Consider the following 17,862-nt stretch of genomic DNA (forward strand, 5'->3'; position numbering starts at 1 on the left):
TTCTATGAGTTTGAACTACTGGCTTTTTGAACTTAACTATACATCTTCCCACTGGGGCCTGTGGGATCTAGCTCGCTATTCTTACAGCCACATAGTATTCCTCAGAGGCTACAGCTGATATTTAACCAGTGATACGAAGGTGGCTCCTGGTTTGGGGTAACTACAAACAATGCTGCAACACCAGGGTTAAACCCCCAGACCCGGGAGGTCAAAGGCAGAACTTCCATTCTGCCAAACTGCTGTGCAAGGAATCTGACCAGTCAAGCCTCCGACCCACAGAGGAAGAAGGGGCTCTTCCCAATGCAAACCAAGTAAATACCGTCCCATCTCAGGGACAGGCCTTGAAGGGAGGGGAGAAGCCTAGGGGGTGAGCTGGTGTCGAGATGGGAATCGAGCTGCTAGGTGTATACACAGGAGGAAGTCAAGTTCAAAAGCCATATAATGAGTTGACTTGGGATGGAGCTCGTTGCTGTGGCAACCCGATTCCCCTGCTGTCAGGAGCTGGTTTCTTCTTCCTTCTGCACCTGGTAGGAGCGCCTCTCCCCTCAACATTACTTGAGAAAGAGTTCGGTGACCTCAACTTTAGGTGAGGTCAGTGCACCGTTTCCGACAGTGACTCCCCATCACTGACACACTGTGATTCTCAGATGTCCTCTCCAGGCGAGGAACTGGCTGGGCCCCATTCCCTGGATTCCCCGGGTATGTCGCCTACGACCCTGATGTAATGGGGCCCCCAGCGGTGCCAGGTGGGCCGAGCCCCCAGGGAGACTGTTCTGCTCCCTTCACAAGAAAAGGTTTTCTAGATTTTTGTTTTTTAAGAATGCCAAAGGTCAAGGTCGGGGGCGGTTGTGAGCAGGCCTCTTAAACCAGTCTTGGGTTGTGAGTCACTTTGCTCTGCTTCCTCCAGGGTAGTTAACCCTGAAAGTGCTGATTGGGATAGAGCTGGGAGAGGGGGCGGTGGATGGAGGACAGAACTAAGTTAAATTATTTTCACCTGTTCCTGCATCCCTGCTAGACACATGGTTTACATGCCCTCCTCTGATCCCTTTAACCGCTCAGTAAGGTGGGAATTATCCCCATCGCTGTAAGAGTGAAACCTGAGATCGTATGGAATAGGGTTCAATAAATTTTGTGGTTTCAGAGGGTAGCTGAGAAAGATTCTGCAGGAAAACTTGTTAGCACCTCGTAACTGGCTGCCAGTGAGAGAAGAAAGAGAGAAATGTGTCAAAGGCAATTTCAGGTATGGGCATCTGAGAAAACGAGAACCTTGCTGTCAGAGATAGGAATGTCACAAGGGAGAGGGGAGCTGGTTCTGTAGAAAGTTATCGGTTTAGCTTTGAACATTCTGAGTCTGAGGTGAAAGTGAGACATTCCAGAGGAATTTACAGTGCTTGAGGTTATGGAACTGGAACTCAGGTGACAGAAGACAACTACAGAGATTTGGGGTTGAATTTAGAGATGGCTAAAGTTGCAGGAATGGTCGAGCTTCCAGGGGATGAGCTTGTAAAGAAAAGCTCAGGAAATCAAAACCTGAGTCTGGAGTAATGTTCATCATTTAGGAGCTGGAAGGAGGGAAAGAAACCCTAAACCTGCACTGTCCAGTATGGTAGTCACTAGCCACATGTGGCCATCTAAATTTAAATTAATTAAAATTAAAAACAAACAAACAAACAAACAAAAACAAAAGAGTGAAACCTGAGGCTCCGAAGCTTAAGTGCTTTGCCCAAGATCTCGGAGCAGGAGTATGAACAGGCCGCTGCCTGCGTCTCAAGGTCATGGTCCCCGACCCCCCAACCCCGCCTCCAGGGGGACAATTTAGAGATGCAAACCAGGCAGCAGAGGGCCGGCTCCTTCTCTGGGACATGATGGCAGCCAACTTTAAAGCTCCCCCTAGGCAAAGGGGTCTTGACCCACCAGCGTCCCCTGTCCCTTCTTTCTGTTATCAGGCAGTGGGCTAAGTGGGGAACACATGGGATCCATACCAGCTGTGGCTCCTGATCTGGTCTGAACCCCAGCCTCAAAACAGAAATATAGGGAAACAGTGCCTCTGGGTTTTGTTTGTTTGTTTTTTGTGCAAACACCTAGTGCTGTGGGGAGGATTAAGTGAACCGAGGGGCAGGCTCCCATGCCGTCCCTTTTCTATTAAAATCCAACAGCCCAGATCTCCATCCCAGGCTTGGCGGTCTTTCCCACTCCCTCTCACCTGGTGCTTCTCAGCCTCTGGGGTATACGACAATATTGATTTGTACTCTTGAATCTGACATCCTCTCCCAGAGGCAGCCATCCCTGGAGCCGTTCCCAGGAGAATTGTGTTCCACTCGCACACATTTCATCTTCACATCCCAGGCCCCCAAGAACCCTTTTCCACGAGCCTCCCCCCACTTCTCTGGCAGCTGCAGAAATGTTGCTCCCAGCCTTTGGAGCACTGCCTGGGTGACAGTGGCCTGGGTAGCAGAAGCACAGATTAGTATTCAAGGAAAAATGCCAGGACAAATGTAGCTTCTGTTTCCTGTGACTGAGCTGAGGAACCCCTGTTCAACTGCGGGGAAGTGGGAAGGAACCCTAATCTGCCGATTCATGGCGCTACAGTGTCTTCCAGCTTAAACCGTCTCTCTGGGATGACTCAGCCTCTGTAGGCTACATGCTCAGTCCTTCAAGTTTCCCCTCCTTTCTGCTGCCACTGTCCATGATGGTGGTGGCCAGGTCTGCCAAGCGGTGGGTCTTCCGGAGTGCCCTGCTGACACCCACTGCTGGAATCATGCCCCGTGCATGAGAGCCGCACAAGAGTGGTCTCTTTTTCCTGCCCTGAGACTCCGAGGGCTCCCAGGTCCTTCGGCACCTCCACATCTCCTTGCCGGACAGTTATTTCAGGATCCCCTGCAGCCATGGGGAGCGGGTCATTCATCTGGCCATTTCCCCACCTCCATGTGGCTCTTCTGCCCCCCTGACCGGCTGGACACAGGTCTCGCCCAATATGGGTCTCCTCCCAGGTATTCAAATGGGAAAGAGGGTCAAGGAACAAGTGCTTTTAGCTGTCCCCTCAACCCCTGGCTTTGGCCAGAAGGACGATTGAGACCACATGTGGGACCACCTGTGTCCCTGGCCCCTGCCTTCCTCCATGGCTGTCCTGGGGCCATACCCACCACAACATATCCTGATTTCCTTCACTCCAAGCTCATTACAAAACTCTGGGTGACCTAGTCAACCAGGCCTGGCCCTGGGTATGTTAATGTATGCTTCAGTTATTTAGAAAATCCTTTTCTCTCTTGACGAAGATTGGCTTTCAAGGTTATTCCCCTGTTTTACACTCAAGAATATTTTTTTGGTTGTTCAGAGCTGAGCACTTCCTCTTTGCATTCCTAATCTCCAGGCAGAAGAGGAGGGAAGTCACCCGAGAAAGCACATGGATGTTTTTCAACGGGCATCTCCCCCGCCCACCCACTTACACTGAAGCGTGTTTGAGGTCCTCCCAGCCCTGAAGTTCTGTGAGTCTGTGCCTTCTGTCCTTTCAACCCTGTTGATGTAGGACCAACTGTTTCATTAGCAGTTTTGTTTCTTTCAAGGGCCTTTCCTTTAAACCATATTGCTTTAGTTTCTGCCATAGCTGTCCTCCCCTGTATAGTCAAACTTCCTGGGAGAGTTGTTCCTACTGCTTCAGAACCCACCAAGGTCAACCAACAACCTCTCTATTTCTAAATCCAAGCCCTGGATTCATTTCCTAGGGCTGCTGTGACAGAGTACCACAAACTTGATAGCCTAAAACAAAAAAACGATAAAAGAGACAAATGTCTTCTCTTACAGTTCTGGAGGCCAGAAACCGTAAATCAAGTTGTTGGACAGGATAGATTCCTTCTGGAATCTTCCGAGGGAGAAGCCATCCCACACCTCTCTCCCACTCCTGGTGTCCCTTGGCTCAGGGATGCATCACTCCAGTCTCTGCATCAGACTTCATGTGGTTGCCCTGGGTGTATCTCTGTGTCTCAAACCTCCTTTTCTTTTAATAAAAATCCAAGGACATCACTGGGTTTAGGACCCACCCTAGATCCAGGATGATCTCATCCTGAGACCCTTAACTTCACTGTATCTGCAAAGATCCAATTTCCAAAAAGGTTGAAGTCCCAGGTGTTGAGGGTTAAGACTTGGACTTATCTTTTTGGAAGACACCATTCAACCCATGTTTTCAGCCCTCAGCTTGACCTTTCTGCAGCATTTGGCACTCTTGCTCACTTTCTCTTGGAAACTGTCCTTTCCATTGGCTTCCAGGATGCCAAGCTCTCCAGGTTTCCCTCCTACCTCTCTGGCTGATCCTCCACAAGCTCCTCTACTGGTTCCTCTTCTTCTGCCCAGCACTGCAAGGTGAAGGTCCCTAAGATTCTGTCCTGTCCTTAGCTCTCTTCTCTCAGTCTCCCTCAGCCAATCACATTTGTTCCCATGGTCTTCAACAAAGAGAGCGGAGTCCTCCTGGGATGTAAGAGGCCACATTATTGCAAATTTTAGGGCTAGGATGGGTCTTTGACTCAACCTGATGGTAATGGGACAGGAATATTATAGGGTCAGAAGAGTGACAAAAGGAACATAAGAAGATTTCTCTGGTCTTGGTGTTTGGGATGGATTGGATTGGAGAAAGAGATTAGAAAACTGGGGACTCTTTGGCAAGTTACAGCTATAATCCAGGTATGTGATGAGAAGGGCTTAGACTAGGATGCTACCAAGAGAGAGAGGGGAGAATATAATCCATGTTTCACGGAACATCTGTTGTTTGCCACTTTGTATATGCTTCAATTCTCAAAACAACCCTGCAAAGAATATAGTCTTACTTCCACGTTACAGAATAAAAAAGCTCAGAGAGGGCTTCCCTGGTGACGCAGTGGTTGAGAGTCCGCCTGCCGATGCAGGGGACATGGGTTCGTGTCCCGGTCCGGGAAGATCCCACATGCCGCAGAGCGGCTGGGCCCGTGAGCCATGGCTGCTGGGCCTGCACATCCAGAGCCTGTGCTCTGCAACGGGAGAGGCCACAACAGTGAGAGGCCTGTGTACCGCCAAAAAAAAAAAAAAAACTCAGAGAGGTTAAGTGATATGTCCAAGGTCACACAGCAAGTTAGTGGCCATGCTGGCATATAAACCCAGCTGTCTCTGAGTCTAGAAATCAGATGGAAGGAATGAATCTGTGAAATAATTTAATATAAGGCTTGGCAGGACTTTCTGACGGAAAAGATATAGGGGGTGAAAAAGAGCAAGGGATGTAACGCCCTGAAGAAAAATGTGGAATTTTGGAGGGTGAGTTAGTGTGGGTGGTCAGTGGTAGGAAGATAATGAAAATATGGTTTCCATCATATTGAGTCCAGGATGGGAGAGATGTCAAGTGGACAGGTGGAAATATTGGACTGGGGTCAGGAAGGGAGATAGGGATTTGAGGGGCACCAGTAAAAAGGGAGAGTGGTCTACTGAGTAGTCAAGGGGCTGGAGGTGAGGACGGAGGCTGTGACTGGTGATCGTGGGAGTGCCCCGCCTGCTTTATCTAAAAGGTACTGATGCATTTAAGTTTCCCTCCCCATGTCCTTCAGAAAGATATTGTCTTCCTTTCTGATTTCTTCCACTTAACGCCATTTCTCAGAGGGGGAAGGAGAGTTGGGGAGGCAGTAGAGGTAATGAAGCTCCCAGCAAAGCTCTTGTTGGCAGGCAGCCGCGGGAGCAGGTGGGCGGCTGCAACTTCCCTGGCTCCACTGGTGTGGAGGGTGACTGGTAGCAGGGGAGGGGGAGCTGATCCAGGGAGCGCCAGGCAATGAGGAGGTAGCAGGGTAGTCTGTGCTCCAAATCCACTCGTCTGACAAGTTAGAGCTTTGTCAAGTGTTGGTAACGGAGCTGGCTGGCGTTTGAGGTTTCAGCACTTTTTTTTTTTTTTTTTTAAATGAGATCCAGGAGAGACCAGGATGGAAAGACAGCAGAACCACTATGAACCAAACTCTTGTTTTTCCCTTTTGCAATGAGCTGCTTTGCCCCCAGGCTGCTGTTGCAACCACATAATTGCAGCCAGATTTCTTTCTGTTTTTTACAAAGGGCTCCATCCCAGATACCATGCATTCTGTCACCTCTGCACTTTCTGCCTTTAAAAAAAAAAAAAAATTATTTAAAAAAAATTTATTTATTTATTATCTCCCTATCCTTATTTGGCTGTGCCCGGTCTTAGTTACAGCACGCAGGATCTTCATTGCCCTGTGCTGGATCTTTAGTTGCAGCATGTGGGATCTTTTACTTGCAGCAAACGGGTTCTAGTTCCTTGACCAGGGATCGAACCTGACCCCCTGCATTGGGAGCGTGCAGTCTTAACCTCTGGACCACCAGGGAAGTCCTGCACCCAGAGTTCTTTCTTATTCCACTTTACAAAACAGATTCCAGGAGGACCTGAGAACACAGTGTGTATCCAGCTGAGACATCCCCTGGGTTCCTCCATATCAGAGCGTCCATTGGCATTCTCTTAAACTCCCCCCAAGCACAGGGCTCTTGCACAGATAAGGCCCCCTCCCCTCCTTACCCTTCAGAGCTCAGTGGGTGAAATGTCCCTACTTTTGCCAAGCCTTCCCTGACCTGCCTGAACAGCTTACCCCTCGCCCATGCACGGATTCTCATACCTCCCCTTTGTAATTTCACATTTCTCCACGAGATTATCTGATGAACATTCGCTCTCCACTGGGGTCGGAAGCTCAGCAAGGGCAGGGACCCTGCCCGCTTTTGCTCTGACAGTAAGCGTTGTGCCTGCTCACAGCCATCTGGGGTCTTCTGTCTGACTTTGCCGTCAGACATCCAGATTCTTCCATTACCAGGGCTCCTCCTTGGGCACTGGGGAGGAGGTTATAAACCCTCCAAACTTATTTGCAGTGTTTTATGTGCATGTGCAAATGTGCACTCGGGGAAGGATCCAGAGTTTTCATCAGATTCAAGGTTAAAGATTCTTTCCTGTGCAGAATCCTCCACAGTAATCACCTGGCTTCCTGGCTGGCCTCTCAATCTTCCTTGATTCTCTTACCTGTCCTTTGCCTGTTCTCTTTTCCATGCCACCCTCTCTAATTATTGAGACCCTCCCTGGTGGGATATCTGTTGTCTTTGTTTGCCCATCATCCTTCTATCCTTCTTTCTACTTAAGGCAATATAAATTCTCTTTTTCTTTTAGGAACTGCAACACACACACATACACACAGTGGGGCTGCCAGTGAAATGACCCCACTCGGGTGAGCATGTGACCTATTCTAGCCAATAAGGGTGTCCCATGTCCCCAGATCTCATGCTTGGTTGGGTGGAAGTGAGAAGGTGTGTAACTCACACGTGACCAATCAGAAGCTTTTTTGGATTTTGGAACAGATGTTGGAGGGAAAGGTGGCAAGGACATGGCAGGTGGCAGGACAGAAGTCCTGGCTAATTCCTGGAGCTGCTGCTTGTGAGGATAATGCAAGTTCACACCCCTGCTGGTGGCCATCTTTGCTACCACATCAGGGGACATCCCTTGAGAAGGAGGCCAACAGAGCGGAAAACTGAGCTGAGTGAGAGAGAGAGAGAGGGTGTGGGGAAGAGAGAAAGGGAAAGTCCGTCCTGATGGCAGAGCTTTTGAGCTGTTGGATCCAGTCATGACTGAAAGCCTTAGCAATCCCTGAAATTTTCCACTTAAAAGGCCAGAATTGGGCTTCCCTGGTGGCGCAGTGGTTAAGAATCCGCCTGCTAATGCAGGGGACACGGGTTCGAGCCCTGGTCCAGGAAGATCCCACATGCCATGGAGCAACTAAGCCCGTGCGCCACAACTACTGAACCTGCGCTCTAGAGTCCGCAAGCCACAACTACTGAGTCCACATGCTACAACTACTGAAGCCTGCGTGCCTAGAGCTCATGCTCTGCAACAAGAGAAGCCACTGCAATGAGAAGCCCACACACCACAATGAAGAGTAGCCCCCGCTCGCCACAACTAGAGAAAGCGTGCAGCAGTGAAGACCCAATACAGCCAAAAAAAAAAAAAAAAAAAAAAGACAAAGGCCAGAATGCTCCCCTATTTTTTTGCTCAAATCAATTGAGTTGGATTTCTGTCATTTACAACTAAAAAGGCTCTTACCAATTGTCTTAGCTTGGGCTGCTAAAACAAAATACCATAGACTCTGCGGCTTAAACAACAGACATTTATTTCTCACAGTTCTGGAGGCTGGAAGGCCAAGATCAAAGTGCCGGCTGATTTATTTCCTGGTGAGAGCTCTCTTCCTGGCTTGCAAACGGCTGCCTTCTCACTGTGTCCTCACATGGCCTTTCCTTGGGGTGTGCAGGTGGAGAGAGAGAGAAGCAAGCTCTCTGGTGTCTCATGACCTCATCTAAACATAATTACCGGGCTTCCCTGGTAGTGCAGTGGTTGAGAGTCCACCTGCCGATGCAGGGGACGCGGGTTCGTGCCCCGGTCCGGGAGGGTCCCACATGCCGCGGAGCAGCTGGGCCCGTGAGTCATGGCCGCTGAGCCTGCACGTCCAGAGCCTGTGCTCCGCAACGGGAGAGGCCACAACAGTGAGAGGCCACCGTACCGCAAAACAAACAAACAAACAAAAAACATAATTACCTCCCAAGGCACCATCTACAAATGCCATCACATGGGTTAGGGCCTCAACACATGAATTTTGGATGAAGACAACTCAGCCCATAACACCAATACTCCAACCTAATCTTTAAAATGTTTGTATCTTTCTGGACTTCCCTGATGGTCCAGTGGTTAAGACTCCGCACTTCCACTACAGGGGGCAGGGGTTTGATCCCTGGTCGGGGAACTATGATCCCGCATGCCGAGTGGCGCTGCCAAAAAAAAAATTGTTCATATCTTTCTTATCAGGACTTCCTAGTTGCAAATAATAGAAAGCCCAACTGAAATGGCTGTTAAAGGGAATTTATTGGTTCATATAATCAAATGGTTTAAGAGTATCTTAACTTCAAGCAAGGCTTGATCAAGTCTCCAGCAACATCACCTGATTCTCACACTTTCTCTTTCAGCTCTGATTCTTCTGAGCTGGCTTCCGTCTCAGGAGGGCTTTGCCCAAGCAACCCCAAGGTGGCTGCCGGCAGCTCATGGAGCTGTGTGCTTCCCAGGTTCAGTCGAGGAGGGGGATGGGAGAGGCTCTACCAATAGCTCCAAACAAAGAATAAAAACCTTCCTTCCCAGAAATCCTGGCTAATGACTTTTAACATCCCATTGATTGCTCTTGCCTCCCTGAATGAACCAGTGTGGCCAGGGAGATGGGACACGGTGATTGGTTAAAGCCAGGTGGGGCCCATCTGTGGAGGTGGGGCTGGGGTCCGTACTTCCTAAGCCAGGAAAGTTTAGGTTGGAAGCTTAGGATGTTATCAGGAGGGTTAACAGAACAGTTGCTTAAACAGATAGGGATTTACTTTCTTGCACACCTAGAAGCCTCGAGGTTGGTGTTGGTTCAGCAAGTCAGTGATGCCCTTGGGAACGCATGCTCTCTCTGTCTTCCTGACTCATCAGCCTTAGAGCATTGGTTTGCATTCTCATACTTATCATCTTGTGATCCCAAGAGAGTGGCTGCAGCTCCAGATGATGCATCTGCATTCAAGGCAGGGAGAAAGGAGGAAGAGCCCAGATGCTACCAACCTGATCTGTTTCCTTTAGTCAGGAAAGCAAAACTTTTTCCAGAAGTCCCCACAGCAAACTTCTGCTTAGGTCCCGTTTTTGTTTTGATTTTTTTTAAAAAACACCTTTCTTAAGAAACCACACAGGTAGAAGAGGAACATAATCTTGCATTTTCCCCATTCAAAGTGGACGATATTGCATCTCAGCATTTCATAAAGCCTAATTTTTTTTTTTTTGGCCGTGCTGCACGGCATGAGGAATCTTAGTTCCCCCACCAGGGATCGAACCCATGCCCCCTGCAGTGGAAGCTGGGAGTCTTAACCACTGGATCACCAGGGGAGTCCCTGCATCTCAGCATTTCAAATGAAGATGTCAAATACAAAACTGAGTGAAACATTGCACGCATCTCTCCTGCTGAAAACTCGATCATATGTGGACCCTTAGCTGCAAGGGAGGCTGGGAAAGCAGGAAAGAGGGCTGTCCAATAGGGTTAGACTAATCATGATCCATACCCTGGGGGAAGAGGGAGCATGTGCATTGGTGGTGGAGGGTCCCCAATACCGTCAGCAATGTTCCTTGAACACACTCAGCTTTTCCCACCTCTACATATTAGCTCAGGGTTTTTCCACCTGCCTGAAACTTGCTCTTCCCCATCTCTGCTTGTCAACGTCCTATCTACACTTCCAAATCTCTTCCACATGCCCTGAATCCCCAGTGAGAAGTGACGACTTCTTCAGCCTCTCAGAGCATCTTCTGCCTTTGTTCTGGGACTTAATTCTATCCTATGGCTGGTCCCGTGCATGAGGCACAGCGTTGTGGCCAGACAAGCATTGGCTCCAGGGGTGCCTGTGATCGGTGACTTAACATCGCCCTAGGGCCTCAATTTCCTCGTTTATAAAATGGGAGTAATAATAAACCTGCTTCATAGAGTTGCTGTGAGTGTTAAATAGGATAATCTACGTTAAATATTTAGCCTATGGGGCTTCCCTGGTGGCGCAGTGGTTGAGAGTCCGCCTGCCGATGCAGGCGACATGGGTTCGTGCCCCGCTCTGGGAAGATCCCACGTGCTGCAGAGCGGCTGGGCCCATGAGCCATGGCCACTGAGCCTGCGCGTCCAGAGCCTGTGCTCCGCAACGGGAGAGACCACAGCAGTGAGAGGTCCGCGTACCGAAAAAAAAAAAAAAAAATTTAGCCTAGTGCCCGTCCCATAGCCGGCACATAATTGTTAGCCTTTATTATTCTTACTGCCCTGTTCGCTCCATCACCTCCCTCAGGCTCTGCCTTCCTCAGCCTTGCATACTCTGCCACTTTTCGTAAAATTGATATATAATTCACATACCATAAAACTCACTCTGTTTATGTTATCACCCACTCACTTTCCTGTCTCAACCCACTTTGCTTCAACTTCAGTTTTCAATATGGGGTTGAGGGCTTCCCTGGTGGCGCAGTGGTTGAGAATCTGCCTGCTAATGCAGGGGACACGGGTTTGAGCCCTGGTCTGGGAAGATCCCACATGCCGCGGAGCAACTAGGCCAGTGAGCCACAACTACTGAGCCTGTGCGTCTAGAGCCTGTGCTCCTCAACAAGAGAGGCCGCGATAGTGAGAGGCCCGTGTACCGCGATGAAGAGTGGCCCCCGCTTGCCACAACTAGAGAAAGCCCTCGCACAGAAACGAAGACCCAACACAGCAAAAATTAATAAATAAATAAATAAACTCCTACCCCCAACATCTTCTAAGGAAAAAAAAAAAAATATGGGGTTGAGAGTCTCTGGGGCCATCAGCAGGTCATTCGCCTGCCCACTCACTGGCCTGTAGCCTTGGTCACTTGCATTTCCTGGGAGAGGCCATCTCACCTATTTCCTCTCCCAGAGTCCTCCTTGGAGGGGGGAGAGGGTGAAGAAGATAGACCCTGGGGAAGACTTCCATAGGCAAACCAGTTACAGGAAAACCTCCTTTTCTGGAACTAGTGGGTAGGAGTTGACTTAAAGCTCCCATAAGAATCTTTTTTGTTGTTGTTGGATGTGCATCTAAAACAGATTTGGAGCTTACCTGTGACAGCTAGAGACCCCAGTGTAAATGAGTAAGGAAAACTAACTGTCTGCTTTGTCCCCACCCTCCGACCCCAACTCCCCATGCACTGGGTGGAGTGGAACGCAAGCAGAAATACTAATGATGATGGTTACAAAGAGTTCCCCAGGACCTAAAGAAGCTGTCCAGAAGTTTGCTAATCAGGCTACCTGCTGCAACTCCGCGGTGAAAAATAACTGGTGAGAGGAGGCTGTGCTGATGCACCTGCTTTAGGGATGCATCTGGACAAGTCAGGAGCTCACCATTTGCTCTCACTATCTCATCAACGCCTGCGGAGTGGTTCGCGCAGGACTCCTGGCTCCTGGCTCCGCTCGTGAAGAAGCTGAGAAGCAGCAGCCTTGGCCGCCGCCCAGCGGCCCCGTCTGTAATCTTCCTGCTCAACGTGGCTCATAGCAGATCTTAGCAGCAGCCGCAAGAGGCAGGCTCAAGCTCAGGCTGCCTGAGAAGCCAGCCCTGCGACTTGTGACTCAGCAGGGGAGGTGGCGGGTGGGACTCTGGCCTGAGGGGCCAGCACTGCTAACAACCAAGTGCTTTTGAGCAGAAGACAGGAAGTTGAGTCCTGAGAACAAGACTGGCAGCGGAATTTCAATCTAATGAATTCACAGTAATCCTCCCTATGGGTTTAGACAAGCAGATCCCTTGCTTCTTGCTTCCTAAAATGCAGCCTGAACCAAGGTCTAGATTCCACGGCCAAACGACCCCTCTTTCCCTTTTCGGCCGCCTGCCTCCACCGCTACACCCACCCCCAAGCCGGAGCAATTTTACAGGAGCGTCCAGAGAGATACGGGTGGAGATTTTCCTTTATTCGTTTTTATTTTGGAGAGAAAGGGCTAGAGCAAAAAACTGATGCCAAACACACCAGGCCTCAGAATGACCCCTGCATGTGCAGGACCCTGATGGGTGCTCACTCTGGATCTGGTGACTGACAAATGTGCCCCCCACAGAGAATGACCCCACAACTGCCCCCCTTGACCCTCCCTCTTTTTCTTAATTTCAAGGCCCTCACCCACACCCATCCCGGGTAGCCTTGTCATTCCCAATAAGTGGGTCTCCTAGCAAATGGGGCTTTTACCTCTGTGGGCTCAGACCCCACCCCCCAAATAAACATGCATCGCCTAGAGATAAAGGGAAGTTGACACAGGATACTGGAACATGGAGAGACCACATGCTTTATTTTTCATCATCCTCCAGCTTGGGAGAAAGGTTGCCCTCCATCATACGAATGAGAGACAGGAAAATGCAGTGAGGCCGTACCACCTTTCCCATTTCCCCAGGGGCCTGTGCCCGTACCGCTGCTCACGCCCTGGCCTTGCCTGATTTTAAATAAACCCGGCAAGAAGCCTTCTACCTCTTCTCTCTGGAAAAAGACACTTGGGAGCTAGCAGATGTAGCGCTCAACTGAACATGTAAACCAATCTTCTTGATCAGTTTCTGTTCAACCCAAAGGTCCATCTTGCTCTCCGAAGGAGATTTCTGATGCTTGAAGCCCCCAAACCTGGCTCCGTTGAGCAATCTGTGGGCCCCGTTGAATGTTTTTAGTTGTAACCACCCAGCCTCCCTGCATCCTCCCAGAGCGGTCTTCGGTTTCTCTCAGCATCTTCCCCCATGGTCTGCCGTGGTGCCCTGACGTGGAAGTGCCCAGGGTGGCAGGGGAAGGGTCAGGTGCCCTTGCTTTCTGTCCTCTCTTCATCAGCCGTCTGGGCATCGCTGATGGCTCGAAGCTGCCCCTGGGCCGCAGGCTTCACCGATAGGACCAAGCGTTTTCGGAACGTCTCACAGAGCACGATGTACACAAAGGGGTTGAGGCAGCTGTTGGCATAGCCCAAGCTGATGGCCGCGTTGTACAGGTAGACAAAGGTGAGCGTCGGGCGGCTGATGGACAGCTGGGTTAGCTGAAGCACGTAGTAGGGTGCCCAGCACACAAAGAAAACCAGGCAGATAGCGATGGCCGTGCGGGTCACCCTCTTTGTCCGCAGCCGGATGCTGCGTTGAGAGGCGGGGGCCACGGAGGATGTCATGCGCTGCAGGATCCTCACATACGCAGCTGTGATGACCACGAAGGGCAGGGCAAAGGCCAGGAAAAACTGGTACAAGGTGAACCAGTAGAGGTCAGTTTCTGGGTTGGGCAGGCGGATGCCACAGCCCACGGTGCCTCCTGGGAAGGGGATAAGCCTGGCGTAGAGCCACACGGGGGTGATGCTGATGAAGGACAGGGCCCACAGGAGGCAGATCACCAGGGTGGCCACAGAGGGCTTCCGGAACTTGGTGGAGGAGATGGGGTGGACGGTGGCCAGGTAGCGGTCAATGGCCATGGCGGTCAGGATGTAGGTGCTGGTGAACTGACTGTTGGCGTCCATGGCCGTGATGAGGGTGCACATGGTCTCTCCAAAGTGCCAGACACCATTGCCCATGAGCTGGTGGATCATGAAGGGCATGCCCAGGAGAAAGAGGAGGTCCACCACCGAGAGGTTGATGATGAAGATGTCGGGGACGTTGCTGAACCAGTGCAGCTTGGATTTCTTCACCACCGCGAAGATGACCACGGAGTTCCCAATGATGCCCAGGAGGCAGATGGTAGCAAACACTGAAGGCATGATGATGTTGATGTAAGAGACGCTCCCTGTGCGAGGCGGCAGCCCTGGGGACAGAAGGAGCGAGCGTCGACCATTTGACATGGGCTCTGCTCTCTGAGGGCTGACCTCCTACTGGCGTGCTCAGCCTCCAGCCATGAGCCTGTCCCCCATTCATCCTCCTGCCATTTCAGCTCAGGGCCCATCATTCATCTGGAATCCTCCCTACCATACTCCCTGCCCACACTGCTGTTAATCCTGCCCCCGTGCCCTCCTGTACTGGTTCCCTGGTCAATCCCATCAGAGTCTCCCACACCACCTGTTTGTTGAAGGACCGGTCCTTTGCCTCCTGCATTTTCTCAGAAGTCACAGAGTCAAGAACCACAGCAGTCTGCAGAGAATTGTTCTGTGGGCCTCTGGGCTTCACCAGGAAACATCATCAAAACAGCCAGCAGGACATGAAACTGTGTGCATGTGTGAGCATGTGTGGGTGCGTGCATGTGTTTTCTCTTTTCCTATTTGCAGCCCTGATCATTTCATTTCAGGAGTCGCTGGTTGAAAGCTGTGTACTGATTCCTGGGCATCTCTGTGGGTGACTGTCTCCTGGAGGCTTTTGCCCATCAGGCCCACAGCCCTCCCCTCTCCTGGGTTCCTATCCGGGATTTCCTTGGTCCCTATCTTCTGAGCCTGGGCTTCCCAGTCTTCCTGAGTGACCAGAAACTGAAGCTGTGTGTTGCAGCCCAGCTACCTGAGAATTTTCTCTATGCAAACCTTTCCTCTTTTTTTCTTCCTCCTCTTATCCTTCAAAGCTAGAATTCCAGGGCATCTTAGAGCTGGAAATGTCCTTGCATCTCTGTGAGTTATCCCTTCCCACGCCTCTCCAAGGAGGCAGTAAGGATGTTTCAGAACCCATAACACGTAGTTCGAGCGAAAAGCCAACGGGATCAGTGAATGAGTGAGCCTCCAGCTATCTTCCTACATACCACCCTCCAGCTTCTCTTGCTTGCTTTTCTAGCCTGGAATATTTTCTTCAAAGCATCTTCGGAACTCCTTGGCAGCTCTCTCCCCTGCCTCCCTCGCGGCTGGCCCCCATCCCCGGCCACTTCCGAGTGTGCCTTTGCCCTCTTCTCTGCCCCTGCCATTTCATTCTCTTCCCCTTTTCCCCTGCCCCTCCGGGCAAAGCATATTTATCCCCAAGAACTGTAATAAAGTTTCGCCAGCAGTTTGGCTCAGAGGTGAAATCTTCCCATTTCCCACCCCCGGCGCAGAGGAGGGAGGACTCCCCTCCAACACGTCTCACCGGCCGTGGTGAGGTTATCCGGGCCATCCGAGGTGTTGCTGGCATTGGGGCCGGTGGGCAGCAGCGAGACTTCCAGGTCCATCCCGCCGGCGCCGGCGCCCGCTCGCCCGTCGGCCCACGCAGGCTGCGGCAGCCTCCCGCGCCGACCGCTGCGTCCCGGGCCCCGGCCCCCCGGAGCACCGCCGTCTGGAGGGGGGTCTTCCTAGGCAGCCCGGCAGCCTCCGCTGCCTCCTCTGCCCACTGCTCTCCCCTCACTCCTTCCCCGGCTCCCACTGACATCACCTAGACACATTAACATTCGGAGGCAGATGCGCGTTAACCTCTTCGGTCCTGCGCCGCAGCAGCTCCAGCTTCCGACTGCCTGCAGAGCCCAGCGGCCGGAGCCGGGCTCAGGCATCCCCATCAGAGACTGGGCTTCCTTCCCTCTGGCACTTGGGCTGTGTCTCCTGTGCCACACAGGTGGTGCTGCTTCCCTCACGTGAGGCTACAAGACTCTGCAAATGCAAGGAGCCCGGCCAGCCCCTCACCCCCCAGGTACTGGTGCCTGGGCCACCAGGGCCACCGGGCCGTGGCCCGGGGGTGGCTGGGCACAGGGCTTAGAAAGGGAAGGCTTGGACCACAGCACGCCTGCCCCCAGGCCACCCTCGGCCCCTTCCCAGCACCCCGATGGGTTCCAGCCTTCAGAAGCTGAGGAGTTGTTGACTGCTGAGCCCTTGCAGGCACTCAGAGGTGGTTCCGGTCACCCCATGTTGGTGATGACCAGGGTCTCGGGGACCAGAAGGGGACAAACTCCCTTCTGCCCAGGATCAGCATGGACCAGGCTTAGAGAGATGCTCTTAGGTCCTTGAGGTTTTACCTGGAACTCCTTGAGACAAATTTCAGAACAAAGACCCCCAAAGAGATCATCAGGAACAGCCTGAAAGGGCAAAGCATTGAGTGAATTCTCGGCATAGGCATCCTGCTGCCAGCCTCTAGTGACCCTCAGAGCCCAGAGCCACCACCAGACCAGCTGCCGGACTCAGGAGCCGGGGGTTCAAGGTAACCACAGTCTGATCCATACATACTTCTTCATTCTTATTTATTTATTTGCTTCATCCAACAAATATTTATTGAGCACTTACTACTTGCCAAGCACTGTTCTAGGTTCTGCAGTGAAAAAAACAATAAAGTCCTTGAGTCCCTGTCCTCATGATGATTACTTTTAAGTTGGGGGTGGGGGAGCAGGCAGAAAATATACCCCCCCAAAAAAGGCAATTTATGATACTGGTGATCAGTGCTATAAAAAACTTAAAGCAGGGTGAGGGGGCCAGGGAATACTGGGGGAGGGGGAGAGGTTACTACTTTACATACGAAGGTCTCTCGGGAGGAGTCCTGAAGGAAGTAAAGAAGCGTGCTTGGAAATATCTGGAGGAAGAGCATTCCAGGCAGCAGAAATAGCCAGTGCAAAGGCCCTGAGGCAGGAGTGTGCTGGGTGTCTTTGGAGAACTGTGGCTCTAGTAGAGCAGAGGGGAGAGTAGCAGGAGGAACTAGCGGAATGGCAGATTCTGTCAGGCCTTAGCCCTCGTCCTGAGAAAAGGACTTATGTGCATGAGGCTCTTCTGAGAGACGAACCAAGGAGCAGCCATGAGGGAGTGGGGACAACAAGACAGGAAATAAGACAAAGCCAACAGAAGGTGCATTATCAACTTCGCTGCTGTGGGCAATGGGAGCTTGCGTTTACCAGGGTCCTTGAAAAGTGCACAGACTGTTTCCCAGAATCGTCTACCTGAAGGATGGGGGGCAGGAACATTTTCTCAGTTGCCTCGACCCCCACTCGTTCAGTGTTACCACTGGGGTGATAACTCTGCGCTCCTGGGTGCATGGGAGGAGCAGGCTCCTACGGCATCAGATGTGGCACAGAACGACTTTTTTTTTTTTTTTTTTTTTTTTTTTTTTTTGCAGTACGCGGGCCTCTCACTGTTGTGGCCTCTCCCGCTGCGGAGCACAGGCTCCGGACGCGCAGGTTCAGCGGCCATGGCTCACGGGCCTTGCCGCTCCGCGGCATGTGGGATCTTCCCAGACCAGGGCACGAACCTGTGTCCCCTGCATCGGCAGGCGGACTCTCAACCACTGCGCCACCAGGGAAGCCCATAGAACGACTTTTGATGTGCGGCTCACGCTTGAGGCGAGAGGCTGTCTGCACAAGGTGAATCTTGTGCTCGAGCCAAGAGGGCTCTGAGAGCGCTGACATCTTGGGTGAAAAGTGAACAGACCCAGGGTGCATGCCGGAGGCAAGACACATCAGCACAAGATCAGC

At 51.5% G+C, this 17,862-nt stretch overlaps 1 protein-coding gene across 1 annotated transcript; it reads right to left on the reverse strand.

Annotated features, from left to right (window-relative positions):
• Positions 1-13,354: 13,354 nt before the first annotated feature.
• Positions 13,355-15,663, reverse strand: MCHR1 (melanin concentrating hormone receptor 1). Its single transcript, XM_060113547.1, has 2 exons — positions 15,567-15,663; positions 13,355-14,334 (listed from the first exon to the last, which is right to left on the reverse strand). Exons 1-2 carry the CDS (start codon positions 15,646-15,648, stop codon positions 13,355-13,357), a joined length of 1,062 nt encoding a protein of 353 aa, XP_059969530.1. The 5' UTR covers positions 15,649-15,663.
• Positions 15,664-17,862: the final 2,199 nt, after the last annotated feature.

The sequence above is a fragment of the Mesoplodon densirostris genome, chromosome 11, assembly GCF_025265405.1.
Source record: "Mesoplodon densirostris isolate mMesDen1 chromosome 11, mMesDen1 primary haplotype, whole genome shotgun sequence".
Taxonomy (NCBI): Eukaryota; Metazoa; Chordata; class Mammalia; order Artiodactyla; family Ziphiidae; genus Mesoplodon; species Mesoplodon densirostris.